This window comes from Cnephaeus nilssonii, assembly GCF_951640355.1.
Source record: "Cnephaeus nilssonii genome assembly, chromosome: 8".
Lineage (NCBI taxonomy): Eukaryota > Metazoa > Chordata > Mammalia > Chiroptera > Vespertilionidae > Cnephaeus > Cnephaeus nilssonii.
The window spans coordinates 22,967,424-22,994,754 of record NC_137079.1 but is presented as its reverse complement, the minus strand read 5'-3'; the positions used below and the strand labels follow the sequence as shown (position 1 = coordinate 22,994,754).

Sequence of the window (27,331 nt, the reverse complement as noted above, 5' to 3'; positions counted from 1 at the left end):
CTTATTTGGTGAGAGCAGGGCAGCATAGGATACCCCCACCTCATGTCCCGCCCCCCATTCTACCTTCCCCTTTTCAGGCTTTGAAATGAACCTCCTCCTTCCCCACCCACCTGGCACCACCCCAGAACCCACCGCCCTCCACAGGCATCACCCCCGGAGGCCGAAGGAGAAAGAGGGCGGAATTTGGGATCATGGTCTTTATCACTCTGATAGCCACCCCTCGTTGGGAACTCACCACGTCCATTATATTTTACAGCAGATCTAGACTGTTCTCTCCTTTTGTCGGTGGAGAAACTGAGACCAAAACTGAGACCAAAAGATGTTCAGTAATGTGTGCAAGGTGCCACACGTGGGCAATGCCCGACTGGAAGTGAGGTCTGACTCCCGAGCCAGGGCTTCCGCCAGTTCCGGTGGGGCCGTGCGACCGCGGTCGGTGGTGGATTCCATCCCTCCCCTACCTACCGCCTCCCAGCCCGGAATTCTCCAGCCCCGCCCCGCCCTCCCGCGCCAGCCCCGCCCGGTGCGGGGGCCCCGCGGGGCTGCTCCGCGGCAGGTGGGCGGGGCTGGCGCGGGAGGCGGGCCCGGGAGGGGGTGTGGCCGGAAGCCTTAAAGAGGCCGGGGCGGCGGGGCGGGCTGAGAGGCCGCGGGTGGCGGCGGTCAGCTCATCCCTCCGTGCGGTGTTCCGGCGCTGTCACCATGTCCCTGGCGGCTGCGGCGGGCCGGGGCCCGGGGGCCGTGTGGTCCCCAACACACGTGCAGGTGACGGTGCTGCAGGCGCGGGGCCTGCGGGCCAAGGGTCCCGGGGGCACGAGCGACGCGTACGCCGTGATCCAGGTGGGCAAGGAGAAGTACGCCACCTCGGTGTCGGAGCGCAGCCTGGGCGCGCCCGTGTGGCGCGAGGAGGCCACCTTCGAGCTGCCGCCGCTGCTGTCCGCCGGGGCCGCGCCCGCGGCCGCCGCCACCCTGCAGCTCACCGTGCTGCACCGCGCGCTGCTCGGCCTCGACAAGTTCCTGGGGCGCGTCGAGGTGGACCTGCGGGACCTGCACCGGGACCAGGGCCGCAGGAAGACCCAGTGAGTGCGGCCAGCGGGAGGGCCGGGAGCCGGGGGAGGACCGGGAGCCCGGCGCGGGCCGTGCAGGTGGCCGGGGCGCCGAGATCCTCTTAGAACGCGCAGTGCGGGCGCTGCTGTGTCTCGGGGGGACGGACAGAGAGAGACCTCTCGGGAGGGACCCCTGGACCAGCACTAGCATTCTCTCCCAGCTCCCCCCCTCCGGCCGCCCCGCGCCAGCTCTCCCTGCGTGTGGGCTCTGAACGCAGGGAGGGAGGGAGGGGTACGTGGGGCGATTTTGAATCTGCCTGACGTCGCTTCAGCGCCTGAAACTTAGTAAGCAAGCACTTAATGCATTTTTGATGCACTGAAAATACATGTGGCCTGACGAATTCCTGTTATTAGTGTGGGTAGTGTGTATATTTGATACTCGCATTAATTATGTAAAGCCTCCTAGGTATGTTACTGCCCTGGGCACTGACTGAGCTGAGAATGGCCGGGCCGTGGCGCCGAGAGGAGGATTAACTGGAGGAATGAAACCCACTGACACTCCCTGGCTCTGGAGGCTCACCCATGGACGGAACGGGGCGTTACAGTGAGGAGTGGGTGGAGGTGGGGGCCAGGAATGGGGTGTGCAGGTTGCCAGGAATGGGGTGCGCAGGTTGCCAGGTGATGGCTATCGCCCCCCCCACCCCCCCACCTCCGCCCCGGCCCCATTAGTTGGTGAAGAGAATTTACCCCTCCCTTCCCCTCCCCCCCTCCCCAAAGAATGCACCACCTTCAGGCTGAAAAATATTTAACCCTGTTTGCCTGGGCCCCAAATTAGTAAGGATTTCTCAGCGATGGCTGGAGCCAGGGTCTGCCCTTGGCCCAGCTCAACTGGGAGGTAGGCATTGTGTTTCTTTGTCAAGTTCTCTCTGGCCCTACTCCCCACAGATGGCTGCTCACCTGTACCTCCCAGTCAAGAGTTATGTGTTAGGCCAGTGGTCGGCAAACTCATTAGTCAACAGAGCCAAATATCAACAGTACAACGACTGAAATTTCTTTTGAGAGCCACATTTTTTAACCTTAAACTTCTTCTAACGCCACTTCTTCAAAATAGAGTCGCCCAGGCCGTGGTATTTTGTGGAAGAGCCACACTCAAGGGGCCAAAGAGCCGCATGTGGCTCGGGAGCTGCAGTTTGCCCACCGCGGTGTTCCGGCATCTCACTCCTACAGGGAAAACTGGGCAAAACTCAGTTCACTCGAAGATGTTACCCAGTTATCTGTTGTCTTTCACACGTGTTTGGAATGGAGCATTTGTGTTCATCTAGTATACCCAAACCTAGCCTTGCTTCGCTTCATTGGCTACTTGCTGGACCTTAAATATGCAAGCCAGTCATGTTACCACCTAGCCCCTACAGTTTATGAAGCACCCTGATTCACCTTTTGTGTTTTAGATACCAACAGGTTTTTAACTTTCTCTTGTGAAGGAGACAGGAAAAGCCAGAGGGTTTGTTTGAAGTTACCGGACTCCTTTTTCTGTAGGGTGGGTCCAATTTCAGCATGCATGCTTGCAAATATAATACCTGATTCGCTTATCTGGCCAAAGATGAATAGGCATTTCTGAACTCAAATCAGATAAAAATGGAGAGCCCTAGGTGAGGATGGATGGGGTATCTTCATGGCTTCAACTTACCAGCCATCAGGTGAGCGGTGTCTTTGCTAAGGAGGGGCTGAAGCTATGCGCATTTTTCATTTGTGTAAATGACATTTGGGGCCTTGGGTTGGTTTCCTTTCCGGCTTCAACGGGGAGCCATTGGCAGTCCTTTGTTTGGTCCCAACCCAAGATGTGTGGATATTATCATCTGTCTCTGCCATCTGTTTCTTGTGGGAGCATTGTATTCCCTCGAAAGAAAGAGTGCATCTCCCTGCCAGAGATGGGGGTTCCCGACCCTGGGTCTGGTCCTGACTCATGGTTGGGCCTCAGGCTGCTCCGTCTCTCAAAACCCGTTTCCCTATTTATGAATGGAGCTTGTTGCCTGACTTAATTAATGTTTGTCAGATGTTTCTGGGTTAAGGGGGCCCATATATAGATTCAAAAAGTTCTGTTACTGCTTTGTGAGGAGTGAAAACCTCCTTAAGTTCCCTATTTCAGGAAGTGTTTAGGCCAGTGATGGGCAACCTTTTGAGCTTGGTGTGTCAAACTTCGCCAAAAAACTGAGCATAACTCGGGTAGTGTGTCACTTTGAGGAAAAAACATTATTTCGCAAATGTTTCATCCTCAGGAGCAGCAAATGTTTCATCCTCGGCATGCGGCCCACGCGTGTCATAGGTTCGCCATCACTGGTTTAGGCTTTGCATCTTCATTTTCACATCCTCTCCATTGTAATCCTAATCCCAGATTGGTTACTCCTGCCACTGTTATATGAACCGATTACCCCTTAGTCGCAGTATCAGCTTGTAGGAAAATAGCACTTAGTTGATTTATTTTTATTTTTATTTTTTATAACTGCTAAGGAAGGCTTCTTTTATTTGCTCCTCTAGCAGTAGGTGAAACTACAAGCATTCCATTTATCACTTCCTGGGACTTTCCAAGGTGCTGGGGGAACCCAGTTAAACAAACTCTGTCTGATGCCAGGGTACATCACTTGGGCCCTCAAGATAGCTGGGATTTGGAAAATGAGATATACACGAGAGACGGAATTTTAACAGAAACTGGTTGGGCTAGGAAGTCATTTGAACTAGTCATTAATGGTTTGACTCCACTTTAGACATTAAAAACCAGAAACAAAACGAAAGCTCAAAATTAAAAATAAAAATTGTTGTTAATCCTCACCTGAAGATATTTTTCCCATTGCTTTTCAGAGAGTGGAAGGGGGAGGGGAGAGAAAGAGAGAGAGAGAGAGAGAGAGAGAGAGAGAGAGAGAGAGAGAAAGAGAGGGAGGGAGGGAGAGAGGGAGAGGTGAGAGGTGAGAGAGACACATTGTCTGGTTGCCTTCCACTCTCATCCCAAGGGGATGGGGGTGGGGGGGAGTGGGAGGGAGTGAACCCTAAACTGAGGTATGTGCCCTTGACTGGAAATTGAACCTGTGACCCTTTGGTGCCCAGGCCAACACTCTAACCACTTGGCAACACTGGTCAGGGCCAAAAGCTCAAATCTTGGTCTGTAGTTTGTGAGTGTGTGTGTGTGTGTGTGTGTGTGTGTGTGTGTTCGTCTCTAGCAAATAAGGTTGCTGTTCTAGAGTGTGACTTTCATTATGAGTCTAGAAGCTGAAACTCAAGGCATTAAGAGCTAACTGTGCTAATATTTCCACTTGTTCTTTTGATAAGCCTCCATCAGTCGTATCTTTGGAGTCAAGAGAATATACTTTTTATAATGACTCAGATTTCACAGACCTTGACTTTAGTGTGATGACACACGTCTTTGAAGCACCAAACAGAGGCTGACGTAGGATAGGATACATTTAATAGGGAAGACTGCATACATAGTCCCTTTACTTAAGAACAAATAGAATGAATTGGTTTTGCACTTACGCGTACCTATTAAAGACCTCTCGGGTCTCAGTTGGGCCTCGGTTAAATGGGAATCAGTTAAGTCTCATGGTCATAAAACAGACCTGAATCTGAGAGGCAGAATCAGGTGACTAACATGTAGGGTTCTCTGCTCAGCTCTCTAGTCTCATGTAGTGTGGGATTCTAGATCGATTAAAACCATTTTTTTTTAGCATGGTAAGAGCAACAAAATTTGGGGAAATTATCAGTTAACAGGTTAAAATAAATATTCATTAAGGCTGGTGACTGGAAGGCCATTGTGTAACTAAATATCATGCAACTTAATACTGGAATAGTCTTCCAGATATGAAGCGAGAGTGTGAGTGGTGGAGAGTCATTTTCCTATATGTCTTGAATATTTAAGGGGGAATTTGGTTGTATCTGAAAGGATTTGGATATTAATAAAGGTTAACTATTTTGAAGAGCTGTAAGTGTAGAAGAACGCTATAATAAGTTGCCAAAGGAAATTTGGGTTATTACAAAGAAATAAAGGCCAGAGAGCCGTTTTTCTGGGAGAGCTGGATGCAGGGAAATGACTTCGAAAACCACAGAGATGTGTAATTCACAAATTATAAGCAGTCAGCGTTTGTGCTTATACCTTTAGGTTTCCTAAGCATACTCTTAAGATTTTCGTAACAGATTGGAAAATTTGAGCAACATTGTTAAGTTTTTCCTTTCTTGGGATTCCCCTTAAATATAATTCCCCTTGGGCCTTACTGGAAACCCTCCTACCTCTCACCTAGCCACAGTCCCCTCCCACTCCAGTGCAGGAAACGGATAGCTCAATGCCCAAGACAGTTCTCTGTCTCCTCTGGATAAACCCTAACCTGCTTATGGCAATGGAGTGAAATGACTCAGAAGGGGGAAGGTACCTCAAAGTTATTGTATTAAAGGTGTTCCCTTGTGTTTTTCATGGTATTATTTGATTATAATTTTATTTGTAAGACATTCAGTTAGCAGGAGGAAAGCTCCAACGGCTTTTCTCCCCCTTGTCTTTAAAGTTTATCCATACTTTTCATAAATATTTTTTAACACCTACTATGTGCCAGGTACTGGGTATACAAGTGTAAACAGTGGTGACCAAAACAGACGTGATCCCTGCTTTCAGGAAGCTCAGAGCCTTATGTGGGGTATATAGACATTAAACAAATGAACACATAAATAAATAATCATGTATTGTGATAAGTACTGTGGAGGAAGAGAACAGGGTATCATAAGAGAAAAGACCACAGAAGACATGATTTAAAGAAGAATATTGCAGATAGCCCATCTGAGGCAGAGACCTGAGAATAAGCAGGATTTTTTTCTAGTGAAAAGTAGAGGAGGAAGGCCTGATGGGGTGGGCAGCCTGTGAAAAGGCCCTGAGGTGGCCAGAGAGATTGTGTAGATTGAGGCTGGAGAGGAAGGCAGGGCTTTATTTAAGAACCCTGGGAGGCCAATGAGGCGGTGTAATCCATTGTATTAAAAATCGCTGTGGCTGTTAGGTGAAGAAAGGATTTGAAACAAGCCTAGCTGGAATCAGACAAACAAAATGGGAGGCCACTGATGTAATCCAGGTGACCAACGGTGGTGTCTTGGGTTAGGGCCGTGGTCGGCAAACTGTGGCCTGCGAGCCACATGCGGCTCTTTGGCCCCTTGAGTGTGGCTCTTCCACAAAATACCACGGCCTGGGCGACTCTATTTTGAAGAAGTTTAAGTTTAAAAAATTTGGCTCTCAAAAGAAATTTCAATCGTTGTCCTGTTGATATTTGGCTCTGTTGACTAATGAGTTTGCCGACCACTGGGTTAGGGTGATGGCTGTGGAGATGGACACAGGTGGGTTGATTTCAGAAGTATTTTGGAGGCTCAGTTGGCTTGGCTTGTGATGGATTGGATGTGGGTGAGGGTGACTGAGAGGAAGTGATAAGAATGAACAAATAAAACAAGGAGAGCTTGCTGTTGAAAATGAACCAGGAAGTGGTGGCTGCTTTCTTTCCCCAACAGTCACTATGACAGGGTGAGGTCACCATTGCAAAAACAGTTTTGGGCAGTGACACCTGTGAGTAGGAAACATCACTGAAACCAGGGTGTGTGTCTTCAAGTATTTACAGTTTTAATACAGGCCTAGTCTTTGTTTTGTAATAGCATAGCTGATGCAGTCTTACTGGTGTGTTCCAACAAGGCTGATGAAGTCACTGCTTCAAGGAACATAGGACTAAGAAAAGGGAAAATAATATGTAACATTAGGAACAATAAACCCAGAAATGGGAAATAAAACTCTGGGGCAAGTACGTCAACCATTTAAATATTTTTCACATTAGGGAAAGTATGCGTATGAAAGTCCTGTGCCTTTTTCCTTTTGCTTAAACTTCCTTTTGGTTACAAAGACTTCTATTGTATTTCGCTAACTACCATTAGGGGGAGGTTTTTATAAATAGTAGGTCATTTTAATTGTAGTTATTAACTCAAAAATGTTATAATTACATAAAAAGCAATACATGTGCTGATTAAAATGTCAAGAACTCAAACAAGTATTTGCTGATATCCCTGTCCCTTCCTTTAACAATAATCTTAGGTATATATTAAAATACTTCAGTTTTAATTGCCATCTGTCCTAGAACACTGCTTCTCAAATTAGGAAGCCCTAGCCCAAGTGAAGAGAGGGATCGGGAGTCATTTTAGGCTTTATCTTCGCTTCAGAGCAGTCCCCTGGGTGGCCTTTGGTTCTGGGTCTGGGGTAGATCTCTAAATTCTCAGGCCTTTGAATTCCAGCAAAAGCAACAGCCTGCTGCCAGGATTTTTGTCTTGGAAAAAAACTTGACGAGAGGGTTCTACTTACTTTAAGGAGGTGTCCTGGGTCACATCTTGTGCCCCAGCTGGCTCAGGAAGAGACCAAGCTGACGTTTACCTGCTTCTCCCTTGGCCAGAGATCACTGGTCTTATTTTTGCTGTGTGACCCAACGCAGGGCCCATACACAGTCTCTGAGAGTGAATGAGCGAACACACACACACACACACACACACACACACACACACACACACACGCTTGCAGTCCCTTAGGCACAGGCAGGCGGTCGTTTGCCTGTGTGGACGTGGAGAACTCTTTAATCTTACATTTAATCCAGCGGATTAAAGACTAGGGGTGTCCGAAGTGTGAGGTCAGAGCTCTGCCCATTCAGTTTCCCAGTTTGGGGTATGGCTTGCTTGTCTGTGCCCTTTCTGAACATTAAAGAAGCAGGTTGTCTCTGCAGCTTGGTGGTTAATGATGCTTTTGGCAAAGGGGTTGCTTTTAGTCACTAATGAGACAAGAAATTCCTTTCCTGTAGGGAGAAGTCTGTAGATAATCTGTTAGGAAAAAAAAACCAGGGCTTTAGTCTCCAGGGTGTCCCCGAGGGACACATTTAGGAATGTGCCTGTGGGGAGAGAAAAGGCGGTGGTAATTAAGTGTCTTTTCCTGAATGTTGGCCTCTGAATGGGAGTGAGAGGGAAGGCATTTTTAAGAAACCCCAGAAAAATGTTTCTAAAGGTGTGGCTGCTGCACACTTCACTTTTAATATAAATACTCTTTTATTAACATGGACATGGCTAACCTAGGTAGAACAATTAAGGCTTCCAGAAAGTCTGGTCTGAAAAGGCCTCTTGTGATCCTAAAGAATGGGTGTCCTGTGTGCAGGGAACCAGTGGTAGGCTGGGTCCTGGGATACTGCTTCAAGGGTGTCGCCTCCTACAGCGCCAGTCCTGAGGGGTTTTCCGTTTACACCAATGGAACTTTTCATTTTCACTAATCATCCGTTGTTAAAGCAGGATTTTAAATGCTCTTGGTGTGGGGTTTTTCTCCCCCCTCCCCCTTGGGACTTACCTTGATTATAAGATAAACCATAGATACTCTGCTTCCTTGCCCAGAACTCTCTTAGAAAGGAGTGAGTCCGGTTGTGGGCGGAGCGTAGGCTGGATGTTTTGTTTTTTAAGATATATTTTTATTGATTTCAGAGAGGAAGGGAGAGGGAGAGAGAGATAGAAACATCAACGATGAGAGAGAATCATTGATTGGCTGCCTCCTGCTCACCCCACACTGGGGATCGAGCTCGCAACCTGGGCATGTGCCCTTGGCCGGAATTGAACCCAGGACTCTTCAGTCCGCAGGCCGACGCGCTACCCACTGAGCCCAAACCGGCTAGGGCTGGATGTTTTTTGATGTCTGTCATGCTGAAGTTTGTTTCTTTTGTCCTGATCAAAAGACGGTGAACCAAAGCGTTGCATTTTCTTTTTCCATCCTTAAAATCTCTTTGCATGAGTGATAAAGGATCCCCACGGTTGCCATGAGAATGTTCTTCAGCAGACCAAATAGAATGCATCAGTGGCATTTACATGTGGGCTAGAGGCTAGATACCTGATCTGAAGGTAGAATATTAACATTTGTGGCTTTTTGAGATCTGATCAAGGAAAAGAATGGGTCAGTAAATGATTGCAGGGGGGGATTTACATGGTTAAAAGTGCGTCAATTTTTCTAATTCTCAGAATCTTGAAATACTGGTGCTTGTTATTCCCTTTAATCTTTGCCTACAGGAAGTTTAATATTGCTTTCAACTTAAAAAAATGCCTTGAGCCTTATCCTTCAGCCAATTATGCCATCTTGGCACATCTCTGACGTCGTTTGGAAGCCCTCTGCTTCATGACTCTCCTGCCTACGTAGAAACCCTGAAGACCATTGGTTAAATATCTCTCATAGGTTACAGAAAATATACACTGATCATTGTATTTTAAAAATTCGTATGTACGTTTTAATTTTGGAAATTGTGTAATTCAAACTGCTTTGTAATTGAGTCTTTTCCTACCCCCTTCAAATGTAAATCATTGTTATTTGTATTTGATGGTATTTGGATGCCTAGTCAGTCAGAATTATAGATTTCTTAAATTCCTTTTTGAAAACCATCTGAATGGGTAAACTATGATATATATATATATATAAAAATATATATATATATATATATATATATATATATTTCACAGTATGTCATACAGTCACTAGAATTGATGGGTATGGAAACTGTAAGACAATTATGTATATAACTACTACAAATAAAATTGCATGTGTACTTTGGTTACAACTAAGCAATAATTATAGCTAACACTTGTCGAGTGCTTATTAATACCAGGCACTGTTCTAATTCTAAGGATTGTACATATATGAAGCCATTTAATCTTCATAACATCCTTATGAGGTAGGTGCTTTGAACCCTGTTTCAGAGGAGGAGCCCGAGCCACAGAGAGGTTATGTAACTTGCCTGAAGTCTCTCAGCTAGTGATTGTTTAAATGTACAGGGAAAAGACTTCAAGAAAATACATAAAAAGGTAACGGTTGGATTAGCATGAGAAAATTAAAAAAATTTTTCTATAACTCACTTTGATGACTTTCTAACAGAATTTCTGTAGAGCAAATAATATAGGAAGGGCCAAAAGCATTTTCAGCCGGCTTTTTCTGTTCTCTCTCCTATACCATGTCACTTACCAACTTTTAGGATTGAGTTTGGTGGCCACAGATAGCCTTTTGGTGCCATTAGAATAACAAAATTAGGGCAAAAAAGTGATCCATTTGCCTCTGTCATGATTTACCGGGAGTCCTTCCAAGCAGTGGATAGTGGGCAGAGGGGAAGGGCCACCTGGGCGGCGAGGTTGGCTGATTGGTGATTCTGTATTCAGACTTAAGCAATGATGACCAGCCACCTTGGTCAATAACAAAACTGGTTAAACTACTTAGCTTCTGCAAGGTACACACTGCCAATGTTTTATAGGTCATAAACACTTCTGTCCCTGTTTGCTATGCATCGCCTCTCGGCTATTAAGAGAAGAGTCTGGACGTTTTACCCATCACTCCTTTTCAGAACCCTTGTAGATGTTCTTTCTCAGCTGCTGGCCCCATAGGATTTTCAGCTTTCTTTTTATTTCCCGGGGAAGACAATGAACATTTCTTCACCTAAGAAAGGTCGAGTGTGTCCCCTGTCTCGAAACACCACATCAGGTGCTGTTCTGTCCTTCCTGCTTCTTTCCTGATGTGGGGCCATACTCCCCTGGGTCACGATGCTGGGTCATGGTGGAGATGACTCACACTACAAGTCACCGCTGCGATTTTGCAGGGGAAGGGAAACAGGCAGTCCACCACTGACCGTTGAGTCCAAACTGGGCCCACAGACAAGGCTCCCTTGAAATTAAACAAATACTGTAAGACGTTGAAGTGACTCGTAGAGCTGTGGTCTCCCCTTTGCCTTGCCTTTCTGTGTCCAATTGGAGGACACAGTATTCATTCATTTTGCGGGATCCCTAAGGAGGCGGTTCTAGTAGCCCCTTGGGGTTTAAATGAGCCGAGAACTGTATTCATGTGTGCGAGACCTCATTTGTGGTTGAAACTATAGTTTCTCTTCATGCCTGATGATTTTGTCGTGCTCCAAAGTTAGAAAGAAAAGGCAGCAGTTGTGCCGATGTCACCAACACTTGGTGACGATGTTCCTAAACTCACTCTCTGTCCCCCCACTCCCCACCCCACCCCCCAGAGGGTAAGTTTTTTAGGGCAGAATCTGGCCTCTTTGTGTTGCATGTTCAGTGCCTGGTGTGTAAACAGTATTTGAGCCGAATCTTTGGAGCCACCATTTCTCTGCACGTGCCTGCCCTCAGGAATGTTTTGAAGGAAAAACAGGCTTGCTTCATCTGCAGGAAGATTAGTTTTGAGACATACCAGTCCGTCTTTCACACGTGTAATCCCCAATGTCTGCACTTCTCATCTCCCAAGAGCAGGAGCCACCCTGCCCTCACCCTGCCGCATTCCGATGGAAGGCCCCCTGGGATCCGCTCTCCGTGTGTTTGAGAAACTGCATTCTGAGGCAAATCAACCCTGAGAATTGGGCATGGTTGGATGGCATGAACTGTTCTCAAAATGACTGTTTCAAAGCCCAGGAGATTTGACAATGCAGATCTAGGCAGTAGCTCCCCAACCCAGCCCTGGGGGTGGGGGAAAGGGTGGAGGGGGGTCCTGAGTTCTGCCTCCCACCTCTTTTCCTTCCTGTACCTAGTTCATTCTTTTTTTACATCCCTACTGCTCTTAGGTCCTAGACCTAATCTTACATCTAGAAGACTTAAAAGAATTTTTCTTTTTTTAAGCTGTTGTTTGACAAAAGAACCCAACCCTAATCCCCCAAAAGGAGGGCAGCTGTGTGGATGCTACACATTTTTTCTTGTATATGCCCAAGACTATCACTTGCCTGAGGAGCATGGAGGGGTAGGAAGACTGAAGTTTTCATTCTGTACTATTTTAAAAAAATATATGTTTTTATTGAATTTTGAGAGAGAGGAAGGGAGAGGGAGAAACATCCATCAGCTGCTCCTGCACACCCCCTACTGGTGAACGAGTACACAACCGGGGTATATGCCCTGACCAGGAATCCAACAGGTGACCTCTGGTTAGGGCTCTATACCATTTTGTATGTTTTTAATTTTAATCCTATGCCTGTTATTGCTTAAAAATATAGTTTACATAAGTTTCCTGTCACTTCCTATGTATTCAGAAATCCTATTACATTTTGAACAACTGAACTTTAATTGTAAGTAAAATTCATTATTTGCTTATAGAAGGGATCATTTTTGATAGGTTGCAGGGTTTTGTCAGACATGGGTGTAAAAATAAACTTGCTACATTGGGATTATGGCTTTCTTCTGTTCTCTGCCCTTTGGACTAGGAAAATGAACCCGGCCCTGATTTCTGAGATACTGTAAGCCGTCTGGGCTACCTGAAAGGTAACGCTGGACACGCCCACGCTGACATCATGTGCTGTGTGGCCATGCTTTATTATTTATGAACTACTTCCGTAAGGTGCTGGAATTAAGTGAACTTAAAAGCAAATGAACAGAAATGCTTAAAAATTTAATTGATGTTTAAAGATTAAAACCCCATTACATGTTCTGGTTGGGGGTTCCTTCGGATGATTTATAACTCTTGTTATAAATTATGCTTGTGTCAAATATCCCTTGGGTAATATTGATAATAGAAGAAACCACTTCTGTCTTCCTTTCTAGCTTTAATAAACCTAGCACAGGTTTTTAAAAATTCTGAACATATGCATGAGATGCTTCCCCGCCTGTGATTCAGTCTGCCTTTCACCTCCTTAAACAGGGCTGTTCTGGGGTTACTTGGTGTTTGTTTGGGGTGTTTGGGAAAGTAAGCAGACAGGACCAGTTGGTGAAGTGTCTCTTCACACCTCCTAGTGGTGTTGGGCTTCCAAAACAAATCCCACTTTAGCGCCTGGGGATTGAACCTGTGCAGCAGGTAATAATAGGCCCGCAGAGAGGATTCTAGAGTTGGTTGGAGCTTTGCTCAAAATAAACAGACGTTGGCACTGATATTTTTGGAAGGGCAGGTCTGGTCCCAAGAACTGGCAAGTACATATTCTTTAAAAGTCTGTCCTGTCTTCGCATCCCCTGGTGGAGAGGGGCAGCGCTCTGCTTGTGGCTGGTGTGGTCCTCTGAGCCCTGGGATTCAGCTTTCAGCAGCTTCCCCTTTTCAAGTTGGTGTTTACAAAAGGTAACCACCTTCTTCACCAAGGCTACCATTTAGCACACGACTGTCAGAAGAGAAAAATACAAATAATCCTCTCAACATCTAAGTGACAAATATGCAAACTATTCCCGGCCAGGTCCTGGGAAATGTACTGGAAAGACACCAGGCTGGCAGAGGCGAGGCTGTCTGTCAGGACCTCGCATCTCCCCGCCCTCTCCAGCTGTGGATTGTGGTTTTAAAAACCATGATGAGATTTCTCCTCAAGGTCCAAAATCATAGCTGACATCATTTTCTCAGATCTTGGCTGTCTTTTGATAATGCAGGTTAAGTTCTTCGTGATCACTTTGTACCCTGGACTTTATGAAAGCTTCTGATGAATGGCTGATGGCAAGCTATGGTGGGTTCTCCCCCTTTCTTTTATCTTAGAACGTTTAAATTAGAAGCTCAAACTTTCCTCAAAAGGAGTTGAGCCCTAGCTGGTTTGGCCTGCGACCAAAGGGTCCCAGGTTCGGGATTCAGAACCCAGTCGTGCCTCTTAAGAGTCCTAAGACCTTGCACCAATGACCTCCCTTGCAAGCCTCAATCTCTTTTATCTGTAAAATGGGTAAAAGATCCCATTTTTGAGATAAAGAAATGTCATTCTTGTGAGACTTAACTGAGGATATTTCTCAGTGTGTGCCATGCCAAGTATGCTGGAGGAGCTATTTCAGTGTTAGGTTTCTGCCTCCCTCTGCTCCCTTCCTTTCAGTGTAGGCTGAGCGAAAATAGTGAGGGCAGTGATCTGCCCTGTGAGCAAGACAGGCTGAAGGTGAAAGAGGAAATTGTGGTTGTTTGGGCAAAACCATCATTTCCTTAAAGCCCCATGGCCCTCAGCTCTTAAATAGGTCACTGAAATGAAGTCAGAATGTGGGTTCTGTTTGTGAGGGTGACGCTGGGGCTGGCTGTCAGGAGACCGTGTACTTGGAGCTGCTTGGCCTGTAGTGGTCACACCGCTCACATTCTTGCAGTTAACCAGCTGGAAAATGCCAAGGGGAGAGCTCCTTTTTCTGAAGTTTGTCTTTCAGTGGAGTGGAACTGATATGTCATTTGCCAAAGTCTTGAAGTAGTTTGCAAATGACCAGGAGAAATACTTGAATAATGTTTGAAATACTCCTTTAAAAAAAAAATTGTGGGCCCTAGCCAGTTTGGCTCAGTGGATAGAGCATTGGCCTGTGGACCAAAGGGTCCCAGGTTTGATTCTGGTCAAGGGCATGTTCCTTGCTTGCAAGCTCCTCCCCGGCCTGGGCCCTGGTCTGTGCTCGTGCAGGAGGCAACCAATTGATGTGTTTCTCTCACATCGATGTTTCTCTCTGCCTCTCGCTCTTCCACTCTCCCTAAAAATCAATGGAAAAGTATCTTTGGGTGAGGATTAGCAAAAGAAAAAAAAATAGTGGTAAACAATTATACATACATAACAAAATTTACCACTTTAACCATTTTTAGGTATACAGTTCTGTGGTATTGAGCACATTCACATTGTTGTGAAACCATCACCACCATTCAAACCAAAACTTTAAAGACATTTTTTTGTTAATCCTCACTTGAGTATATTTTTCCCATTCATTTTTAGAGAAAGTGGAAGGAAGGTAGGGGGGGAGAGAGAGAGCAAGAGAGCGATTGATGTGAGAGAGACACATCAATTGGTTGCCTCCCGCACATGCTGAACCTACAACCCAGATATGTGCCCTTGACCAGGAATCAAACCCACAATCCTTCGGTGCACATGCCAATGCTCTATCACTGAGCCACACTGGTCAGGGCAAACTATGTCCCCATTAAACACTAACCCTTCATTCATTCCTTCTTCCAACTCTTGGTGACCAGCATTCTCCTTTCTGCCTCTATGAATTTTACTACTCCACATGCCTCATATAAGTGGAATCTATATACATTTTTACTGTCTTATATTTTCAGTTACTCCCTACCAGGGACTGTTCTATAAACTCTTGCTTTTCTCTGAGATTTACTGGTACTTGTAAATTGGCATTCTACCTTCTTAACTGTGTATGATCTTTGCATTTTTACCCTTTTGCAGGAAAATACTGGTCATAGGAAATGATTTGTTGGAGTTTTTATTTATTTTATTTTTAAACATAGCACTTTATTGACTCAAGATTTTAGGTGATGCTACACTAAGTACAGAATCAGATCCTATCTTTGCCTAGTGGGTGGCTTCTCAAAAATAAAACTACAAGTTCTGTCCTTATCCCCCCTACCCCGCCCTTTACTCCCCAAAGAAGATAAGAGGTTTGTATAAGAGGTTGTAACAGCGGAGAGGAGGGGCCAGTTAGTAGGGATTGTGAACGTTGTTTTAGGCTCTTCAGTTCAAAGGTGACCTCTCGGCCTTCTCCTTGTAGGTGGTACACCTTGAAATCCAAGCCAGGAAAGAAGGATAAAGAGCGAGGAGAAATTGAGGTTGACATCCAGTTTATGAGAAACAACATGACTGCTAGCATGTTTGACCTTTCCGTGAAAGACAAGTCTCGGAATCCATTTGGGAAGCTGAAGGACAAGATCAGGGGGAAGAATAAGGATAGTGCATCAGACACCGCTTCAGCCATCCTCCCCAGCACATCACCCTCTGTCGACAGCGAGGATGAGTCACCTTCGAAAGACAAGAAAAAGAAGTCGAAGATTAAGACCTTGTTTTCCAAGTCTAACCTGCAGAAAACACCACTTTCCCAGTCCATGTCTGTCCTGCCCACTCCAAAGTCAGACAAAGTGCTGCTGCGTCCGGGAGACTTCCAGTCCCGGTGGGAGGACGATGACAACGAGGACGAGCCCTCCTCTGCCTCGGACAGTGAGTTCCCTCCTCCTTCTTGCTTGGCCTCTTGCCCTCAGCTTAACTTACTTTGCTTTGAGAGAGAAAAAACACACAAATCTTAAGAGAAAGATTTTAATTCAGATTCTCAGTTACTAAAATGATGGTGGTGGTGGTGGTGATGATGATGGATTATCTTGGTTAGGAAGCCTTCACTATTTCTAAGCCCTCTGGTTTCTAAGAATTTATAAATTCCTTTTCCAAAACTTCTGGTTCTATAACGGATGTACATTAGTCTAAGCGTCTAGATCGAACAAAATGAGTGCATCCAGGTTTGTTTTTGTGTTTTTAAAAAATATATTTTTTTATTGATTTCAGAGAGGAATGAAGAGAGAGATAGAAACATCAGTGATGAGAATCATTGATCGTCTGCCTCCTGCATGCCCCCTACTGGGGATCGAGCCCACAACCTGGGCATGTGCCCTGACTGGGAATTGAACTGTGACCTCCTGGTTCATATGTCAATGCTCAACTACTGAGCCACACCAGTCAGGCAGCTTTTTTTTAAAAAAAAAAAAAATTAAAGGTTAAACCATGGAACATTAGTGATATTTCATTAATTCATCAGGTATTTATTGAACTCCTATTATGGTACTAAACCTCATGGGATAAATCCATAATGAAAGCTGAGGAATCCAGTTCCCTTTACTCTGAATTAACTGTGTGTTTTGAACTGCAATTTCAATGATAAATCCCTACTGTTGGCCAGATTCTGTTACTCTACCAAAAGTGCTGCCCTTTTCATTGATTAGATGCAGGGTTTCTCAACCTTCGCACTGCTCATGGCTTGGGCCAGATAATTCTTTGTTGTGGGGGGCTGTCCCATGCATTGTATGATCTTTGGGAGCATCCCTGGCCTCTACCTGTGACAACCAAGAATGTATTCGAGCACGGACAAAATCCCCCCTCCCTCCAGTTGTGGGCCCGTCGTTTAACTTCTTATTCCCTTTTTCCTTTGTTTTCCTTCCCACAGTCATGTCTCACAAGAGAACAGCAAGCGCGGATCCTAAGCAACTGAACCAGGTCAACCTCACCCTTCCCAAGAAGGAAGGGCTCTCTTTTCTCGGCGGCCTTCGGTCCAAGAACGACTCGCTTTCCCGCTCTAATGTCTGTATCAACGGGAACCATGTTTACGTGGAGCAGCCAGAAGGCAGGACTGAGACCAAGGACAGCACCTCTTCTTCCCCGTCCCCTCAGGGCTTCAGGAAGAAGCATTTGTTCTCCTCCACAGAAAACCTGTCTCCTCGGGCCTGGAAGGAACCCGGGGACGGGGGTGCCGTGTCCTCTGACAAGTGGCTCTCTGAGTCTTTCACAAAGAACTCTCCGAAATCCATGACCCTGCCGCCCTCCTGGCCGCCGGGCAGCGGGGACATTCGGGAAAACACAGCTCCGGCGAAATTGGAGGCCGTGAAAGAATCCAAAGAGAGTAAGAAGCACGAGAACAGGAAGTCCTCTTTGCTTTCTCTGGTGACAGGGAAGAAGGATGTGGCCAAGGGCAGTGAAGGCGAAAGCCCCGCTACCACCCCTGGGAAGGAGCAGGAGGGCCCGCTGAGGGAGGACGGGCCGGGGCCTGCTGAAGGCCTTGTGAAGAGATCTGAGAAGGATACTCTGGCTGTTGTCTCCGGACGGGGAAAATCCCTGAACCCCTTTGAGGAAGTGCAGAGCACAGAACCGGAGGCTGACCCAGAGCCCAAGTCTGAACCGACACCACCTGTTACCTCTGCCAGGGCGCCCCAGACCAAAGCCGTGAAACCTCGGTGAGTCTTGGCCCTTCACGTGTGATCTTCAGACCCAGGGGAATGCCGTGGGTGTAGCAGATTCTGAGTGCTGCACGTTGGGGATACCAGGTTTCGGTTGTGGTATGTGCAGGACTGGGTGTAAGTTCTTCACACATCTCCCTTTGAGTCCGATGTTACCTCTCCTCCTCGCACGTTGGCACTGGTTTGCTGTCATGCGAGACCCTTGGTCACACTCCTGTGACAGTTCTCTGTGTGTTTACTCTGCATCTTGTTGCGAGAGCCTGGGGGTTTCTGCTTGTCAGCATGACTCACATCCACCCGCAGTGTTCCTGTGGTCTGGGTTGGGAGAGGCTTGTATCTGAGATTCTGCTCACTGTGATTTCACACAGACACACGCAGACTCACACAGACATGCATAGACTATTGCTCTTCAAAATGTGTGCGTGTTGCCCTGTGGTGGATCTTTACTGCTTTGCGCTTTCTGGGTGCTTTCTGTGTATCACCAAAAGGAACTGTGGGCTGCCCTACCCGGTTTGGCTCGGTGGATAGAGTGTCGGCCTGCGGACTGAAGGGTCCCGGGTTCGATTCCGGTCAAGGGCACACATACTGGGGTTGCGGGCTCGATCCTCAGTAAGGGGGCATGGAAGAGGCAGCTGATCAATGATTCTCTCTCATCATTGATGTTTCTATCTTTCTCTCCCTCTCCCTTCCTCTCTGAAATCAATAAAAATATAAAAACAACAACTGTGGGCTGTCACTTTACCTGGATCTTCCTGTTTCTGTTGCAAAGCCCTTTGTGTGGCAGGTGTGCTCAGTGATAAAAAGTGTCCCTTTTGTATATTAAGTATTGGTGTGCTCCTTTATAGCAATAAGTTCTCCCCTTTGAACGACTTTACTTTTACATGTTTTTTTCGCCTCTCAAGCAGCATCTGCAACTGACCAGCAGATTTTATTTTGTCCTTTTTGCAGACTGGAAGTGTCTCCAGAGGTTCAGCCCACAGCCAGGCTTCCTCCTCCCCCTGTCTCTCTTCCCTTTTTTTCTGCTCTCCCTTCCAGTCCTGCTCAGACACCTGTCCCCCCTCAGTCGGGGCATGAGGCAGAGACACAGTCCTCAGAATCTCCTTCTGTCTTCTCCGCTTCCTCCCCTCCCCTCGCAGCTCCCATTTCCACATCCACGCCCATCAGAAGCTGGCCTTCCACCGACCAGGGCCAGGCTGGTGCTGAGGAGCCCTCGTTGCTCCCTGACGCAGAGGTGCACAGGGAGAGTTTCACACAAGTTCCAAATGCTGTTTCTTGTGCCCTGGGATCACTTTCCAAACAGCCACCCGCTGCAGTGTGGAAAGGGACGGGAGAGGCTCCAACGGGGAAGACCAGGGAGGCGGACACAGAGAAGGATACCAGTGGCGATGACTCAGCCAAGTGTCTCCTGAAGCAGCCTGAAACGGGGCAGCAAGAAGAACCTCCAAGGTTTCCCCCCAAAAAACAACAAGACTATCCCCCTTCATCAGAAGGGGCCCGAGAAGTAACATTGGCCCTTTCAGTGAGAGGTGGCAGGACGGAAGGCCCGGCTGGGAAGCCTCCAATGGGGGTAAAGACAGACGGGGAGAGTCCGTCTGGGTTTTTTGAGGAGGACAGAGTTAGGGGTGGGGAAATGACTTCCACAATCAAACAGGCGGTACCCCCTCTTCGAGGGGGAGAACCGGTCCTCCCACGTAACTCCACAATGGGAAGACATGAAGAGATGGGCCTGAATGGCAGTGAGGGCCCAAAGAGAATCAGGAAGCATGTGTCATTTTCTGAGCAGCTCTTTACGGAAGAGGAGGTGGAGAAGTCCCCTGGACTGGTCGCAGAGGACGAAAGTCATCCCCAGGAGCTGGGGCGTGAAGGGGCTGCTGCCGGGGACGTGTGTGACAGAGAGCCTGCTGAGCGTCCCCACGCAGAAGACTCCGAGGGGGAGGTTGTGACTGAGCCCCGGCCACTGGATTCCGGTGTGCCAGCTGCCCTGGCCGGTCACCTGCTGCTCCCCTCCCATGAGGAGCGTGTCTCAGAAGGCCCAGTGAGTGAAGCCAGCTCGGGGAAAGGCATGGAGGAAGACGATACCCTCCTGGCTCAAAATCAGAGCAAAGCCAGTGATCACGAAGGTCTGTTGTCTGATCCCCTGGGGGACCTTCAGTCTGCCTCCGATGTTAAATCTCCAGTCACGGCTGATCTGGACTTAACCCTTCCTTCCATTCCTGAAGTGACCTCGGATGATGAAAGAGTGGACGAGGTGGAAGATGACAGCGAGGCAGCAGAGGTGGCAGCTCTGGAAGGAGGAGCTTCTTCCTGGAGCAGGTTACCTGCCCATCCTGAGAAGGCGCCCAGTGGCGAGGCAGGTGGGTTGGCAGTGCCCGCAGACAGCCTGCGTGAGCTCCGGTCGAAAGCACCGGAAGCATCTGGTAGGGCTTCTTCAGAGCACACTACAACTTTAGAAATTCATAAACCAAATCTCGGCAAGAGCTCACGCTTGGACACCCGGCTGCCAGGCCCTGGCGATGGCGAGGAGGCAAAGCTGATGGGAAATGGGAGGCGAAGGCAGCCTGCTGACTCGGCCCTGGATTCTCCTATCTCCAGCCCCTCCTTTTCTGAGCCCTCTCCTGCCACACACTCTTCCCCTAGCTACCCACTCTCTGACACTCACCACACCAGTACGGCAGAATCTCAAAAAAAAGCAACAGCAGAGGGCCTCCCTGGTAAAGTGGAAAATTCTGGCAAGAGGAAGCCGCTTCTTCAGGCCTGGGTCTCACCCTCGGAGACACATCCAGTCTCAGCTGGAACTGGGTCAGCCAAGCACAGGTGAGAGTCGGGGAAGAGTGTCTTCATAAACTTGAGCAATGTCCCCTTTGCTTTTTCCTGCAGAGGTTATTATGGCTTTCTAACCGCACAGATGTTCTGATGGTGCAACCCGCCTATTTTGCTGGTAGGGCCTATTTTATAAGGGCTGTCTCCTGTGGTGGGAACACCTGAAGACACTCCTGTGTTTGTAGCGAGAATGTAGTAGTAGTCTTCCAAATAGTTTAGGAATTATTCTGCACAGATTTAGAGCTCTAAAATAGCTGAGATGCACTGGTGATGGGTATCTTAATGGTCTCAGAAACCAACTGAGATTGAGTGGTAGAACCAAGCAGTGTTTTAAATTTTCACCGCCCAGCGTGAAGCTGGCATGTTTGTTTGGAACTCTTTCTTTACTGCCGAAGACCAGAAGGCTTTGCAAGGGCTCCCACAGTGGAGTCCTAGGCTCTAGTTGCCTCCAAAAAATAAGAGGCCGCCTTTAGTGTTCTCCTGACATTGAGAACGAGGACAAGGGGCTTGTGAGGATGTCAGGACACCTGGCTCTAAGGGTGTGCGTTGTTGGCTTGCATTTGGCTGCCTAGAGCTGACTGCTTTCCTTTCTACAGGAACATTGGCGTGTGTTAGAGCGGAGATGTGAACAGCGAGTCACCACTCTCCGCCCTCGTCTCTCTGGCTGGCTGCCGTCTTTGAGATGGGCAGTTTCTCAGCGTTCCCGTTACAGAAAGCTCTAAGGATCCTTTCTCCCTTCTCTTTAGACCTCATCTTGTGAAGCCAATGAACACGACAGCCACCAAGATTGCTAACTCCAGCTCGGGAACTGCCACTATCATCAGCGAGAACTTGATCAACGAAGCTATTATGAAGGTATGTCTTCGCCCAGAAATGGGCATGATAGGAATCTAAAAAAACCCACCCATTTCTAGAGTCACCATTGTATACATCTCCTTGGGCAGCAGGTAACTCCAGGAGTAACTTAACCATATGTCTCATGTCTTTGGATAATCTCTGGAAACCCCTCCACTTGCCACCGAATAATTACTTTTCCCGTATGGTTTTTTGGTTATTGTTGAATTTTTGTGTGAATCAAGTAGCATAATTGACATCGGCACTTGTCTTTAATGAGGAGAAAGTGTCACCCACCATCTGGCCCATTCAAATGAGGTATTTTCATTGTCAGGCATCCTTTCCTACCTTTTGGCAAGGATATATATAACATTCTTGTAGTTGTAATCATTGCACAGATATACTTTTTTATAACTTTATTCTGAAATCATTTCAAATTTTTAAAAAGTTACAAATAGGACAAAGAACTCCTGTACACCTTTCATCCCAATTAACCCATTGTTAGCATTTTACCAGATTTGCTTTTTCGTTTTCCCCACCCCCTCTTTGTTCTCTGTTTGTATACTCATTTTTCCCCCCAAATCATTTGAGATTAAGTTGCTTATATCACACCTCTCTTACCCTAAATACTTAAGTGTGGAATTCCTGAGAATAAGGACATTTATCAGAATCAAGAAATTTAACATTGATGTGATATTCTTTTTTCATTTATAGTCTATATTTCAATTTCACCAATTGTCCCATTAATGTCCTTTTTAGGGTAATTTTTCCTCTAGTCCAGGATCCAATCCAGGATCGCTCATTATGTATAATTTGCCTTAGTTTATATATGCCTGGGATTTCCTCATGGTTTGGTTGAGGTTATACATTCTTGGCCGAAATTAACTATACAAATGACGTGTCCTTCTCAGTGCGTTGTATGAAGAGGCGCATTATATCAGTTTGTACCAGGAGTGGAAGTGTTAACTCTGATGACTTAGCTTGGTGGTGTCCCCCCAGGTTCTCCAGTATAAAGTTGCTATTTGTCCCTTTATAATTAATTAGATTTGTGGGGAATTAATTTCAGGCTATGTAAACATCCTGTTCCTCATCAACTTTTGATTCACAGGCTTTAGTATCCATTGATGAATATGGCAGTTGCAAAATGATGGCATTTCCAGCTCCATCACCTGCATAGAAACACTTCAATTCTTTTTCCCTTTATAATATATCATAACCTTTTTTGCATGTTGCTACTTAATTATTCTTGAAATGGTTATACCATTATTCACTTAGCCATTTCCCTATTGTTGGATACTCAGGCTGTTTTCTGTTTTTCTTTTAAAAAAAATAAATTTATTGAAGTGACATTAGTTAGTAACATTACATAAATTCCAAGTGTACAACATTATAATGTTTTCTGTTTTGCAAGATGAATAACACTCCAGTCAACAATTACTTGCATAGGACTTTTTCCCTCCCGTTAGATTATTTCCTTAATCTCAATTTCCATGAAGAATATTGCTGGATTAGAGGGTTTCTTCTCTTTGAAAAGCTTAGGCTAACATTCAACAACAACCACCACACAACAAAAAATAAACTCCCTTACAAAAACAGAATCAACCTCCCAGATGATTTCTGCTTTGCGTGTCCTCATCCTGCCCTTCCTGGTTCTAAAGTCAGAATAATTTAGAATCCGGCCTTGTTGCAGCCCTCTGGTCTTTGACTCATTATCACTGGACTGGAGGAGAGTGAGATACTGAGTGATTGATGACCATTAGTGGGCAAGGATGTGTTTCAAATATGTGGAGAGGAATTTCCTAAATGACTCCTGGGGACTGTAGTTGGTAAAAATAAAGTTTATTTATTTTATTTTTTTGTTCATCCTCACCCAAGGATATTTTCTCCATTGATTTTTAGAGAGAGTGAAAGAGAGGAAGGGAGGGAGAAAAGGTGAGAGGAAAGGAGGGAAAAAAGGTGAGAGGGAGGAAGGGAGGGAGGGAGACAGAGAAAGAAACATCGATGTGAGAGAGGCACATCGATTGGTTGCCTCCCACTCTCACCCCAACTGAGGCCGGGGATTGACTTGCAACTGAGATATGTGCTCTTGACTGGGAATGGAACCCTGAATCCCATCCACGGGCCAACACGGACCACTAAGCAAAACTGTCCAGTGCAGTTTTTGTGTTTTTTAAAGTAATGCTTTTTTGCTCACGACTCCTTCCCTCCTGCAAACATTTTTAAAGTGCTGGGTGGTGGTTGTTGCCTCTGACCGCACTGTACCCATGCCACCAGGAGCTGGGCTAAAGGCTCACTGAAGCTGGAGAGCTGAGTTTCAGGTCAAGAGGCTGAGTAGTAATAATGAATTGTGGCTGAAAACAAGTCAGCATCTTCTAGCCATCTTGCCGTCTCCTGAAATTACCAGCTGCAGCCAGAACTGTGTACCTACCTACAATGCTTTAGCCCTAGCCTAAACATGTACCATAACTGGAGCAGCTCAGCTTGGCTGGGTTCTGTGCTTGTGTAGAAGAGGCAGCACTTGTCTTCCTGGAGTTGACAATATTTACCAGGAAACTGGGCAAAAGAACAGCATAAAAGGGACATGAGACCTAGAGTCATGTAGTGGCCACCCATCCCCTCTTCCTTTTACTGTGGAATGCAGCTTGGCTCCGAAGAGAAACAACACCTAGCTTTCAGGAAGTTAGCAAGAAAGACCCTTGGCTCTCATTTTATTTACTCTTCAAAGCTTGTTTAGCCAGGGGCTTATCTCCTGGCCCTGACAGAGAGAATAATGTGCCTTAAAGGCAACTGCTGCTTGGCTTGCTCATGATTTGTAAGCCCCACTGCTGTCCCTCTGCCTGCCGGCAGCAAAGCTCTTAGTCCTGGACCGTACCTAGTAAATAGTCGGAGTAAATATGGAAAGTTTCCTGGAGACTGCTGTTGGCTGGCCATATAATGGATGCTTTGTGCTAAAGCATAAACAATGCTTATAAAAAGAACTACTCTTTGGAATGTTGCAGAGTAAGAGAGAGGTTAGAGAAAGAAATTGCATAGCTAAAGTTATGAAAGGCTTGCTGAATCCTTACTAGAATGGATTGGGGGGAAGGTATTTTTCTTGGGCCTCCATCCTTCATAGATGATTTATGCCTAGGCGTGTATTATTTACTCAGGTGGCTTTGACACTTCCATTTTAAAATAATATAGCCAACTACACTCAGAAATCATCTGTCCTGTTATATGGAAAAAGTTGGACACAATTTGAATATACATCATTATTATTGCAACTGTGTGGGGAAAAAATCCAGTGTAAGATCCTGAGAGGAAATATGTGATAATGGGCACTGTTGTTTCTTGAATTAATGGATATTTTCTTTGCACCTCTTCCTCTTCATGGCCGATGCTCACCTTCTGAAATGCTGAATTGTTCTATAATTTTTTTAAGTCATCACAATCCTAGAATCTTCTAATGATTTCAAAGTCCTGTATCCCTTTGGAATACAGAATTTAAATTGAATAACTGTTTGACAATTTGTATGAAATACCTTAAGTGTGTATGCCTTTTTAATTCCACGCATTTTTATTAAGGAAATATTTGGAGATGTAACCGAAGATTTATGTTAATACATTTTAATTAAAATGTTACTATATAATTGTGAAAATTGAAAACAACCTAAGTACTCAGGGAGAGAGATGGTTAAAATATGATGGAATTTTAAGCATCCATTAAAAAAGCAATTTTTGCTAAAATCTAGTGATGGGAAAAGGCTCACAAAATAACAATTTAAAGAAGCTATAAAACTATATCCTGACCCTAGCTGGTTTTGCTCAATGGTTAGAGCATTGGCCTGGGGACTGAAGAGTCCCGGGTTTGATTCCTGTCAAGGGCACATGCCCAGGTTGTGGGCTCTCTCTCTTCCTCTCTCTTCCTCTCTGAAAATAAAAATATATTAAAAAAACCCAAAACACTATATCCTGTATGATGTTAAAGTTGTAAAGCACACCATAAAGAAACCAAGGAAAAATAAGAAAGAATTCTATTGTGATCCTCCCCTAAGACATCCTGAAAATGCCCAGTCTTAAAAACCCCTCAGAATGAAGGCCCAGCATGCACTTTCCTGAATAATAAATTTAATTAAGGAAATAAATTTAAAGATCAAAAGTAAGCTAATACAGAGTTAGAATTTGGTTCTTTTCCACTTCATCAAAAGGACTAGGGCCCGGCCAGCGTGGCTCAGTGGTTGAGCATCGACCTTTGAACCAGGAGGTAATGGTTCAATTCCTGGTTAGGGCACATGCCTGGGTTGGGTGCTTGGTCCCCAGTAGGGGTGTACAGGGGGCAGCTGATCCATGATTCTCTCTCATCATTGATGTTTCTATCTCCCTCTCCCTTCCTCCCTGAAATCAATAAAAATATATTTAGGGGAAAAAAAAGAAAAGAAAAATAAGAAAGAGACCCAAATGTTATGCATTGGAGTTATAGGTAATATTTTCCCCCCACTCCATGATGAACAGATATTCCTTTTATAATTAAAAACAAAATCCTGTCACTTGGGGGAGGAAGTTAATGATAATTCATCTCCAAGGTCTGGTTCAGATGTCACTCCATCTTTGAAATGTGTCCAGTCACCTGCAGAGCAGTGGTTTCCTGTTTGTCCAGGTCCTAGAGCACATTGTACCCTCTGAATGCCGACCTCCGGAGCCTCAGGTTACGGTCGTTGAGCCCCTCTTTTGTATTTCTTTTAGCTATTTAGACTTCTTTGATGACTTTATGTCTTTTTCCCCTCTTCTTTCCTCTCCAAAGAAATACACCCCCTCGGACCCTGCTTTTGCTTATGCACAGCTCACCCACGATGAGCTGATCCAGCTGGTCCTCAAACAGAAGGAAACAATAAGCAAGAAGGAGTTCCAGGTTCGAGAGCTGGAGGACTACATCGACAACCTGCTCGTCAGGGTCATGGAAGAAACCCCCAACATCCTCCGAGTTCCGGGTCAGGTCGGCAAGAAGGCAGGGAAGATGTGAATGGCCAGCGTACAACACAGACTTTTTTGTGAGTTTGTTTCCACTTCCTCCTGAGGTCAAGGACTCCGTGTGCCTGATAACCAGCCTAAGGCTCCAAGTCACCATCTATCTCCCTTGCGTGGTATCTGGCAAGAGTCAGTTCTGCCAATTGAAGCCAGGTTACTTATTACAATGAGTCCTTTACTGTACGTTCCCAGGGTCTTATTTTTAAATGCCACTGTGCCTTATGTTGTGAATAATTTATGCCCTGAAAGACATGGTCATAAGATCTGATCCTGGCCCAGAGAGTCAAGTGGCGCCAGGGGTATTAACGTATTTTAACATTGGGGTTTCCTTTCTTTGATACTGAGATTCTAAAATACGTATTCCCCAGTCATTAACGCTCGGGGTGAAATGAGAAGGTGCTGCGTTACACATACTTTCGTGGCTTTTGAGTAGCTCAGGTGTCTGTTTGGCTGCAGAGGTTAAGTTTTGATACCACATCAACCTCCTGGGCTTCTTAGACTTGGTCCTGCTCTGACCAGAGCAGAGGGGTTTAGGGAAAGCCTCTGAGTGTGCCTTTTAGATTTTTAACAAGTTGCCTTTTCTAAACCTCACTTCCACTACTCTCTAGTCTTAAAATGTGCTCTTGAGAAGTAGAACAGGGGACTGAGAGAGTCACTTGGCACTCAATGCAGGGGGAGTTGGTCCAAGTCTCTTCTCCCATAATAGCAGGGTTCCTGCTGGCTAGATTGGCCTAGTCGGGGCTTTGATAAGGCATTGGGTGACCCAGGCCTTATTAAACAGTTTCACCAGATATGGGATGGTTTTAGTAGGGTTCCTGTGGCCTTTTCCCCCTGTGCCTTGCTTTCCCTGGCAGTTCTTCCTGTCATTTGCCCCCTTGTTAAAAAATGGTAAAGAGCAAGAAAATGATACTTATTTTGGAGTTGCTTATTTTTAAAACTAGATTAA

At 46.0% G+C, this 27,331-nt stretch overlaps 1 protein-coding gene across 2 annotated transcripts; it reads left to right on the top strand.

Annotated features, from left to right (window-relative positions):
- The first annotated feature begins 647 nt into the window (after window positions 1-647).
- On the top strand, window positions 648-27,331 carry RAB11FIP1 (RAB11 family interacting protein 1). 2 transcript variants are annotated; one of them, XM_079779082.1, is made up of 6 exons: window positions 648-1,073; window positions 15,504-15,946; window positions 16,941-17,724; window positions 18,676-20,541; window positions 21,294-21,402; window positions 26,162-27,331. In XM_079779082.1, exons 1-6 carry the CDS (start codon window positions 697-699, stop codon window positions 26,378-26,380), a joined length of 3,798 nt encoding a protein of 1,265 aa, XP_079635208.1. In that variant the 5' UTR covers window positions 648-696; the 3' UTR covers window positions 26,381-27,331. The 2 variants fall into 2 exon arrangements, with proteins under 2 accessions (XP_079635208.1, XP_079635209.1); XM_079779083.1 differs by lacking the exon at window positions 18,676-20,541.

Coding starts and splice junctions, on each gene's coding strand:
- RAB11FIP1 (XM_079779082.1), top strand. CDS start 697: ATGTCCCTGGCGGCTGCGGCGGGCCGGGGCCCGGGGGCCGTGTGGTCC. Junction 1,074..15,503: donor CAGGGCCGCAGGAAGACCCA/GTGAGTGCGGCC, acceptor TTCTCCTTGTAG/GTGGTACACCTTGAAATCCA. Junction 17,725..18,675: donor ACCAAAGCCGTGAAACCTCG/GTGAGTCTTGGC, acceptor TCCTTTTTGCAG/ACTGGAAGTGTCTCCAGAGG.